This window comes from Cynoglossus semilaevis, chromosome 6 (genome assembly GCF_000523025.1).
Source record: "Cynoglossus semilaevis isolate Cse_v1.0 chromosome 6, Cse_v1.0, whole genome shotgun sequence".
Taxonomy (NCBI): domain Eukaryota; kingdom Metazoa; phylum Chordata; class Actinopteri; order Pleuronectiformes; family Cynoglossidae; genus Cynoglossus; species Cynoglossus semilaevis.
This window is the reverse complement of record NC_024312.1, coordinates 16,319,129-16,330,118: the sequence shown is the minus strand read 5'-3', so window position 1 is coordinate 16,330,118 and position 10,990 is coordinate 16,319,129. Positions and strand designations below refer to the sequence as shown.

General features: G+C 38.7%; 1 protein-coding gene across 1 annotated transcript; it reads left to right on the top strand.

The window, feature by feature from the left end:
- Positions 1-88: 88 nt before the first annotated feature.
- On the top strand, positions 89-10,886 carry myo5c (myosin VC). Its single transcript, XM_008312493.3, has 40 exons — positions 89-250; positions 1,152-1,262; positions 1,357-1,528; positions 1,642-1,786; positions 1,872-2,028; positions 2,140-2,283; positions 2,388-2,469; positions 2,782-2,889; positions 2,966-3,072; positions 3,213-3,478; positions 3,619-3,700; positions 3,785-3,925; positions 4,019-4,141; positions 4,238-4,321; positions 4,612-4,743; positions 4,871-4,968; positions 5,060-5,146; positions 5,240-5,351; positions 5,455-5,666; positions 5,751-5,916; positions 6,044-6,190; positions 6,271-6,435; positions 6,520-6,613; positions 6,688-6,751; positions 6,828-7,102; positions 7,182-7,245; positions 7,322-7,402; positions 7,617-7,797; positions 7,872-7,965; positions 8,063-8,126; positions 8,207-8,375; positions 8,475-8,559; positions 8,633-8,731; positions 9,155-9,309; positions 9,505-9,594; positions 9,678-9,828; positions 9,913-10,198; positions 10,282-10,456; positions 10,539-10,619; positions 10,699-10,886. Exons 1-40 carry the CDS (start codon positions 224-226, stop codon positions 10,849-10,851), a joined length of 5,229 nt encoding a protein of 1,742 aa, XP_008310715.1. The 5' UTR covers positions 89-223; the 3' UTR covers positions 10,852-10,886.
- Positions 10,887-10,990: the final 104 nt, after the last annotated feature.

Sequence of the window (10,990 nt, the reverse complement as noted above, 5' to 3'; positions counted from 1 at the left end):
ATGTTTAAACCTTTACTAATACACTTTTCAATGCACTACCGGTTATTATTTTGTAAATAAAGGCCGGAACAGGACGTGTCACCGACTGTGACTTGAATGTGGGACCAGAGGGAGGGTCGGTGGTCGCCGGAGAGATAAACAGTAACACAGCAGGTGGTCAACAAAATATATAGACAACAGAGATTACAAAAACAACAATACATAAACAGTAATATGTTCAAAGATGGCTTTGTTGGAACTTTACACTAAGGTAAGAGAAAAGTCATTGCAAACGTTACGTTCACACTCTTACTCAGACATATGGAAACTTTTGTTAGTGCTCCCTCCACAGAGACTGACTCTACAGAGATGTATAGGAACTTAGGAACTGATGACATTACGTCACAATTATTTAGTAACGTTCCAGTAACCAAAATAACAATTAGTTATGTTGTGTAAAAATATGAAGCGAGACTGTTTTATGCAAATATGTTTTTCGAAGTATTGGTAATTATGGTAACTAACATACGTCATCATTTAAAAGAAGAGGGAAAAAACTTTTTCATTTACGCTTTACACTTTTCAGTGCTATAACGCATTTTACATCACCAACCTTCTATAATACATTGTTTCTGTTAAAAAGATTTGTTTCTTTATTAATTTTACAACACGTCTAAGATACATGTATGTATTTGACTTCTGACTGAATGGTTTATTAGCAGACCCAGCCCACTTATCAAAAGTAAACTTTTTGTGCATGTCTTTGTGTCCATTTAACGCACCGATTTCTTTTTATATATATTTTGGCTAGGTTTTAGATGTCTGTTCGGTATATTTTTAATACTATTGTTTTACTGAGTTTATCAGATCTTGATTTATTTATGTCTGACTTTAAGCTAATTGCAATATTCCAAGCAATATTCTACTAAATTTGTTGGAGGTTTTGGAAACTTTTTACCCACAAATGTTATTTAAAATACCAAACGACAAGACACTTTTTGGCTAGGTAATTATGTATTTCATGTAGCACTTTAAAATATTTTATATTTTTCACCAGTTGTATATTGACACTGATTGATATTATATTATTAACATTGCAATATTAATGTGTGTTCATGTCATCATTGTAATGAAAATGTTATTTGATACATACTGCAACATTTCCTTGGTAGTACAACAGAGTGTGGATTCCAGATGCTAAACATGTGTGGAAATCAGCTGAGATTGTCAGAGATTTTAACTCAGGAGATAATGTTTTGGAGCTGCTTCTCGAGGACTGCACTGTAAGTACAATGTGACTCATAAAGCTGTCACATGGGTTTATGGTATGAACTGACCTGCTGATTTTTTACTGTACCTAACCTGTTACTGCTAAAGGTGCAGCACTATGCTGTTGACCCAGCAAAACCACAACTGCCTCCACTGCGCAACCCAGACATCCTGGTTGGGGAGAATGACCTCACTGCCCTCAGTTACCTTCATGAACCTGCTGTGCTGCACAATCTCAAAGTGCGATTTGTGGAGTCCAAAATCATCTACACCTACTGTGGTATAGTGAAAACTAAACAATTTAAAGTACAGTATACTCCATCGCTGGAGGTAATAGGTTGTTGGTTACTTTTTTTATTAACATATCTGGTTGTAATGTTATCTCATTTTTAGGTATTATACTGGTGGCTGTAAATCCTTACAAATCCCTGCCAATCTATGGAGATGCAATCATTCATGCTTACTCAGGCCAGAACATGGGTGACATAGACCCTCATATATTTGCTGTAGCAGAAGAGGCTTACAAACAGATGGCCAGGTCAGGTGATAAAAAAATGATAAAGTCAAAAAAGAAGAAGGTACTCTGTAGTTATAATATTTTACGATACAATTGTTTTTCACAGGAACCACAAGAACCAATCTATCATTGTCAGTGGAGAATCTGGAGCAGGTAAAACCGTGTCCGCTCGATATGCCATGAGGTACTTTGCTGTTGTGAGTAAATCTGGCAGCAAGACTCGCGTTGAAGACAAAGTCCTGGCATCCAACCCAGTAACAGAGGTAGGATATTAATGGACCATATGTCTCACAAGAAAGCTCTCTGGTTCCATGTTTTCATATTCGTTAATGTAACATCTGTTTAGTTACTGAGGGCTTGGTTTTTTCCTTCAGGCAATAGGAAATGCAAAGACCACCAGGAATGACAACAGTAGCCGATTTGGAAAATATACAGAAATCAGTTTTGACAAGAGATACCAGATCATTGGAGCAAATATGAGAACCTACCTCCTCGAGAAATCCAGAGTTGTTTTTCAGGTATGGTTTAAGAATGAAAATTGATTTTATTTTCTATGTACCATCACCACCTATGTACCTTTTAGACAAATGTTTAAAAAAAGTGTTGATTGTTTCTCCTCTAGGCTGAAAATGAGAGGAATTATCACATTTTTTACCAGCTTTGTGCTTGTGCTCATCTGCCAGAGTTTGAGGACCTAAGACTGTGTGAGTATCAGTGCATGTTTGATCTTTTAGTGATTTAAACAGTCAGTCAGTCAGCTTGTTAGCCGTCGACTTACGTCTTGCCCTGTGCTCAGTGAGGCTGGTTTGATGTAAACTAGGCATTTGATATGTTTAAAAATAACACGTGTACTGACTGAACAACTATAATTGGATGGATGGTGGAATTATTGGAAATACAGTACATGCCATTTTGCCCATGTGTTAAAATCTGTTTAAAATTAGAATCTGATTCATTTTAGGAAAAATGACTGGCCTAATGATTTCTATTGAATATGTAACATTTTTCACCTGCAGTGAGTGCAGATAAATTCCAGTACACATCCATGGGTGGTGACATCAGTATTGAAGGGGTAGATGACATGAAAGACATGGAAGAGACTCAACGGACTTTTTCAATGTTGGGTAAGAAGAAGCTCAGTCCTCAGGCTGTTCACCTCTAATGTCATCTTGGTTTCACTCCTTCTCTCTGCTTCTCCAGGATTGAAGGAGGGCTTTCAGTCTGACGTCTTTAAAGTTTTGGCAGCTATTCTGCATTTGGGAAACATAGAGATTAAATGTTCAGGAAATGAGAAATCATCAGTCAGTGTAAGTATTTTTTACATTTAAATAAGTATTTTTCTTTATGTATTAATTCAGTTATTTATTTATCTACTTCTGCTTTATCTAAAATTCCAACATCAACCAGCTATGACTTCATCTTTTGACTTCTTGTCTATATCTTGCAGCCCAGTGATCCACACCTGTCTGTCTGCTGTGAGTTGCTGGTTGTGAGCAGAGAAGGGTTGGTCCACTGGCTGTGCCACCGCAGGATAGTGTTGATGGCAGAGACAGTGGTGAAGCCTATGCCCAAAGAGAGGGCAGTCAATGCCAGAGATGCCCTGGCGAAACACATCTATGCACATCTTTTTGACTGCATTATACACAAAATTAATACAGCATTGCAGGTTCCTGGGAAGCAGCATGCTTTCACTGGTGTTCTGGACATTTATGGGTAAGATACATTGGCCTATACATCAGGTCTGTTAAAATAAGATGGGTTGTGATGAGATAACACAACTAAACATGAAACATATATACATTAATAAAGCTATTAATTTGCTGTAATTATGCTTTTTTTCCTTCTGTCTGTAGCTTTGAGACATTCGACATCAACAGCTTTGAACAGTTCTGTATCAATTATGCAAATGAAAAGCTTCAACAGCAGTTCAACTTGGTAACAACAATAACTTCAGCTCACAACAAAACCCACCACTAATATCTCTGTGTTACTCACTGTATTGTGTTTTTGATCTGTCAGCATGTGTTCAAGCTGGAGCAGGAGGAGTACATGAAGGAGGACATACCCTGGACACTTATAGACTTCTATGACAACCAGCCCGTCATTGACCTGATTGAAGCAAAGATGGGGATTCTGGACTTGCTGAATGAAGAATGTTTGGTTAGCTCATGCTGACTTCACCCATTTTTTCTAATTCTAACTTTTGGTTACAATTTTAAATTGGATCTTTTTTTTCTTTGTCTGTCTTTCCAGTTTCCTCAGGGCACTGACCAAAGTTGGCTACAAAAGTTGCACAATTATCTAGACTCCAGTCCTCTTTTTGAGAGACCCAGGTTTTCAAATGAGGCTTTTGTCATACAACACTTTGCTGATAAGGTGCAGTCTGGTGACCCATGTAGACCTGTTGCCCAAAGCACACCTGTCATAATATTATCTGTTGTACTATTTTAAACATTTATTCCCTCCGAACAGGTGGAGTATCAGTGTGGAGGGTTCCTGGAAAAGAACAGAGATACTCTGTATGAAGAGCTGGTAGACATCATGAGGGACAGTGAGGTAGCATTTATTTACATTTGTTGTTCAGTCTTCAAATGGAAGAAAATTTAAGATTAGTGGTAAAGAATGATGCATTATAACCACAAGCTCAGTAGACATGTAGACTATTATTGTGTAGTTGTTGACCTTGTGCATTCCTTCTCTAAATGTTTTTGTACAAATGCACATGGGGAAACATGGGGGAAAATGCTGGAAATGAGTTAGAAGCCAATTACTTTACTCAGTATGAATGTGTTTTTAAAATATTGTTAAATGGTATGTTATTTGTTATTCTGGTCACATGTTCTCAGTTCCCTTTTGTGGCCAAGTTCTTTCGAGAGGAGGAGCAAAGCGCTGTTAGCAGTAAAAGCATTAAAGTGAGGCCTGCCAGACCTGGGGTGAAACCAACCAATAAACAGCTGAGAACTTCTGTGGGAGATAAGGTGAGTTGTTTACTCAGTCACTGCTCACTGGCAGACACTGGCAGCAACAGTCCTCAATTTGCAGTGTGTAAAAAAAACATTGAGGCTTTACACATTTACCTGTGTTCATTTTGTCGGTTAACTCTAGTTCTCCAGCTCTCTGTCTTTACTCATGGAAACACTGAATGCCACCATCCCACACTACGTACGCTGCATTAAACCAAATGATGAAAAAATCCCATTTGAGTGAGTGTAAATCAAGCAACCCCATACATCAACCACTTTGTTTGTTGAGTGTATGGTTTAGATCTGGTAGTTTATTTTGTATTTGTTCAAGATATGACTCCAGGAGAGTTGTGCAGCAGCTGCGAGCCTGTGGAGTTCTGGAAACCATTCATATCAGTGCGCAGAGTTATCCGTCCAGGTTATTTACTTAATGTGAATTAATATTACCTTTAGTGTGATGCATTTGTATATGTTCACTGTTGTATGTAAATTATTACTTCTGTGTTTGCAGGTGGACATACATTGAGTTTTATAGCCGCTACAGTATCTTAATGACACATCAGGAGAGTGATGTCGGTGACAAAAAGCAGACCTGCAAAAATGTGCTACAGAGACTCATTCAGGTCAACTAACACTTTAGATGTTAAGGCATTCATTCCCATTCATTATGTACTGTGCACAATATTGTATGTGTGCATATCATTTTGACCTCATAATGATCTCCAGGACCCCAACCAGTACAAGTTTGGTCGGACAAAGATCTTCTTTCGAGCTGGACAAGTAGCTTATCTGGAGAAGCTGCGTTTGGACAGACTTCGCAAAGCAAGCATAACTATCCAGAAATTCTTCCGAGGTTGGATCCAAAGAAGAAAGTATCTCCGTATGAGAGAAGCAGCTATCATCCTCCAGCAGTACATCCGTGGGAAGAAGACTATCCGGTTATAACCTTTTTTTAATTAAATTTATGACATGTCCACAATAAAAGTTCACATTTTCACTAACACAATTTAAATTTTTTACAGAAAAATGGTGACTGCTGAGACGCTGAAGAAGGGTTGGGCAGCAGTGGTAATCCAAAGGTATTGGAGAGGTTATCGCACCAGACAGATCTATCACTTGGTCCGTCTGGCCTCTATTACCATCCAGGCCTTTACGCGAGGCTGGATGGCCCGGAAACGCTACAAGAAGGTCAGCAGATATAATTAATAAATACAAATACAAAATTTAGGATGATGAATTTCTTTGTTGGATTGTGTCCATTAGCTGTACTGTGAATCACAGACATTTATCACATGCCATTAATGTTTCCTTGCAGATGTTAGAGGAGCACAAGGCTCTGGTTCTACAGAAATATGCCAGAGCCTGGCTGGTTCGACGAAGATTTCAAACGATGCGTCGACTGGTGCTCAATGTTCAGCTTTCATACCGAGTTCAGCAGCTCAGGAAGAAGAATGAAGAGCAGGTACAAAGTTTTTTCAAAGTTATCACCAGTCTGACTTTCTTTAATAAACTGACCCAACGTGAAACGTTGTCACTTGACAGAATAAAGAGAATCGGGGGTTGATGGAAAGACTAACCCTTTTGGCCAACACGCACTCTCAAACTGTCGACCGACTTCAGGGCATGGAGGCCCAGTTGGAAAAATTAAACACTCAGAAGGCGTCTTTGGAAGCAAGAGAGAAAAAGGTCAAGGAAGACGTGGTTCTGGTCAGTCTTTACTTTGATTCATACTCTTTAGCTCCTAGTGACTTTTTGTGGTGAATTGAATTTTGTTGGATGTGATTGTTTCAGACAACTACACAGTTTCAAAAGCAGATAAATGAATTGGTTCTCGAAAAAAAAAACTTAGAGGAAAATTTTGAAGTCTTAATCAAAGAAGCCAAAGGTAACAAACACAAATACCACAGCATGACACTTCATTTATCTGTGCTATGTTTAAGAGCCTTAACTCTCTCACAGAAAAGTTTCATCTTATGAAGAGCAGTCTTCTTGATGAGAAAGAAAATGAAGCTAGACTAAGAAAGTACGTATCAACACTAAAGTTGTCTACACTCAAATTGTTAAATTTTTCAGACTGTAAATGAATAGTGTTTTTGCAGGATTGCAGAGAACAACATCGAGATCCTCAAACAGGACCAGGAGAAGGAGGTGGAAACTCTCAAAGAGGAGTTAAAGAAACTGAAAGAGGAGAGAGTCACTCTGCAAAGAAAAATAGAGGAGGAGGGTCAGTTGAACTCTGACCTGCAGGAACAGATTGTCCAGCTCACAAAACATGTGAAGACTATTCCAGAGCTGCGCAAAGAACTGAACACCCTGTACAATCAGAAAAACAACGTGGACCGAATGATGAAAGATCAGTCGGAACAAGCACGAGGTACAAATATCCATGAATCGTGAATTTCATTATTACAGAAAGTTTTAGTTGAGCTTAAAATTACATTTTCTCAATGCAGCAAAAATGAACGAAATTACAAGACAACTTCTCGGTGGAGTTGTTGAGGAGGAGGTTCTTTTAGGGTAATGCAGTTTATTAATAATAATCTTTTTTCGCTTTATGTATCCTGTGTAAAAGTGTAATTTTCTTTCTCTGAAGCTTTATTTCAAATGATCATGGGAAGATCAATGAGGTGGAAGATTTGGAAAGAGCTTTTGAATGCATGCAGAAAGCTACCAGGTACGAGCCTTTTCTGAAGCTATGCAGATGGGAGATGGATTTTATGTAACAGCAAATAATCTCTTGGGATAGATATAAATTTACAATAATTGAACATGCTAAGGTCCGTTGTTAAATTATTGATGTGAACAGGATGTATAATTATTCTTTAGAAGAGTCTCCCTGAACTGCTGCGAAACTTCTCTGGTTATATTATATACATCTTCTTTGGCAGAGTGCTGGAAAACCACCAGAGGGAGCAGAAGGAGAGCTATAAGAGCCAGCTGGAGGGCCTTCATTTAAAAGTGGAACATCTTCAAAATGAAAACAGCAAACTGCAAACTTTGTTCCAGGAGAAAAGTGACATGAATGAGAATATTCGCCAAGAAGTGTCCAGACTCAACAGTGAGAACTCAGTGAGTCCTCTGATTAGTTATCTCTTTATTTTTTCTGAGACATAACACTGATTTAGCTCTTCTATTATTTTTAGTTCATACCAGAGCTAAAACGACAGATTTCAGAGCTGCAGAGGCAGAAGAAGGAACTGGAGGTCAATGTAGAGGAGAAGAACAGAGAGTTAGCAGGTAGAGGCAGCAGATCTGATGTTTTTATCTGAGAATTTAGATGTTGTTGTATCAGAGTAGTTTGAACTTTTTACATATTTGACATGCTGTTTGAAAGAAAAAAGAGAGGAGATCACTAACGTTCATCAAATAAAGATTGAGGAAGAGACTTCACTGCGACGGTAATATACCTTTATCGATGGAATTTGTTTCCTGATTGAAGATGTGATTTCTGAGTATGTCTCACTGTGGCTAATTTTAGGCACTTTGAGGACAAAACAGAGGAGTTGGAGGAGGTTAAGTGTGAACTCCAGGGTAGAGTGGAGGACCTGGAGGAGGAGAAGGAACACTTGAAGAAACAGCAGCTGATGGATAGTGAAGCTAGGAGCAAATTGAGAGAGGATATTTCACAACTCACTGCTGAGAACATGGTATGCAGAGGTAGAAAACACTTACCCTAACTACACTACACTAACTACACTAACTAACCTTTGATAAACGTTGTGCCTGTTATTTTGTGTTTCCTGTAGGATTATGAAGAGCAGCTCGATCACAAAGACAGACTAATAAGGAAGCTTCAAAATGAAATAAAGAGCCTCACATCATCCCAGAGAGGTAGCGTTCAGGATTTCACACGTTATTGTAAAATAATATATAAATGGATAACTTGATGTTTCACATGTTGCAGCCAAGCAAACACCTACACCCAGCATTCCTAAAGAATACCTGGGCATGTTGGAGTACAAGAGAGATGACGAGAACAGGCTCATCCAGAACATCATTCTGGGTATTTATCCTTCCTACTAGTTCTACTTACCAGTTCAGAGGTTTTCAGCAGGTTTGAAGCAAATCCTAGGTGGTCTGTGTTCGGGATGCTGCAATTAACAGAGTGTTGATATTGATGTTGGTATCAGTAGAAAACATGGATATTTCACATGTATTTTAACAGAAAAAAAGCTGCACTCAGTGTGAAAATAATATATATATAATACATATAATCAATTGAAAAGTCAAGCCATGCAGTATATTTCCTAACAAAGGGGCACATGCTATTTGACAGTAGGTTCCTCAGTTTATTATGTCCCATCACTCTGCTGCTTTCAAGAATTTATAAATATAAATTATATAAAAATCAGCACTGCAATAGAAAATAGAAAAACGCAAATAGCCTCTTATCATTTGTCAAAAATGTTCACTCCCTTTTCTTAAGACCTGAAGCCCAAAGGAGTGGTGGTCAACATGATCCCAGGTCTGCCTGCTTACGTCCTCTTTATGTGTGTGCGTTATGCTGACTACCTGAACGATGAAGCCAAACTGAAGTCCCTCATGAACGCCATCATCAGCAGTGTGAAAAAAGTCATCATGGTGAGGAGCACTGTAATACCTTTTTAATGTATCTGATAAACAAACACAGAGTTTTATATAAGACGAATATTATTCCTCGTTGTAGGATTTGATGGCATCAGTTTAATCTATCATTAAATGGTTTATATATTTAAATGTAAAGAAATCGTCTAAGTACATTGTAGTTGCAGAAAATCAACATTTTTTATGTTTTAGAATTTCCACAAAGACTTTGAGCTGCTGTCCTTCTGGCTCTCGAACATGTACCAGCTGCTCAACTGTTTGAAGCAGTACAGCGGAGAGGAGGTTTGGATTCTCACTATGGTTTTGGGCTGTTATGTAATGCTGCAGACCGGTCTCAATAATATTGTACCTTCTGTTCTCTAAAGGAGTTCATGAAACATAATACACCTCGCCAGAAAAAGAATTGCTTGCAGAATTTTGACTTATCAGAGCACAGGCAGATTATCAGTGACTTGTCCATCCACATCTACCATCAGTTAATCTCCGTCATGGAAAAGAATATTAATCCTGCAATTGGTAATTCTCATTGTCTATTGATATCACTCCCAGTGTACCAAATTAGCTCTCCTAAATGTTCCTCCTCTCCTTCTTCACATTCAGTGCCTGGTATGTTAGAGTACGAGAGTTTACAGGGGATCTCCAGCATGAAGCCCACAGGCTTCAGAAAACGCTCCAACAGCATCTACGAGGACTCAGAGACCTTCACCATCTCCTCCATCATTCAGCAGCTCACTTATTTCCACTCTACCATGAACCAACATGGCATGAGCCAGAGCTTAATCAACCAGGCCATCAAGCAAATGTTCTTCCAAGTGGGTGCAACGACCATCAACAACCTAATGCTTCGCAAAGATATGTGTTCCTGCAGGAAGGGGATGCAGATAAGGTCTGAGTTTGCTTTTCTGGTGTAGATATTAAAGGTTTAGAATTTTTAAAATGCATGGTTTTATAGAATTCCCCTTCCTTTAGGTGTAACATTAGTTATCTGGAGGAGTGGCTGAAGGAGAAGGAACTTCAGAGATCTAATGCCATGGACACTTTAAGGCCACTGTCTCAGGCTGCCTGGCTGCTGCAGGTCAACAAGTCCACAGATGAAGACGCCAAGGAGATCAACGAGAAGTGCACCGAGCTCAGCCCTGTTCAGGTATGTTGTCTTAGCTCCACGCCACACACAGGGTCATTATTGTATTTGGTATGACAGTAATAAACGGTATTTGTTTTTGTAGATTGTCAAAATTTTGAATTCATACACACCTATTGATGACTTTGAGAAAAGAGTCTCGTCGTCGTTTGTCCGCAAAGTTCAGGTAAGATCTTTAGTTAATTTAAATGTTAGTACAGTAAGTCATTTGACCTAAAATGTCCATTGAATTCCTTTGCTTGCAGTCTTTACTCCAGGATCGCGAAGGTTCCACACAGTTGATGCTGGACACAGATTACCGTTTTCAGGTCATGTTTCCTTTCAGTGCCTCCTCACAGGCTTTGGAGCTGCTGCAGGTCCCTAACAGTCTTCATCTGGGTTTCCTCAACAGAATTTGACACATTTAGACTTCAGGTCTACCTAGTGTTTTACAATGGACTGTGTCTGTATGATATTTTATGTATAAAAGTGTAAAAAACAACATATGTATTTTAAATGTTACTTGAAACGTTTTTTAAGGCTGTGATGTCAAAACAT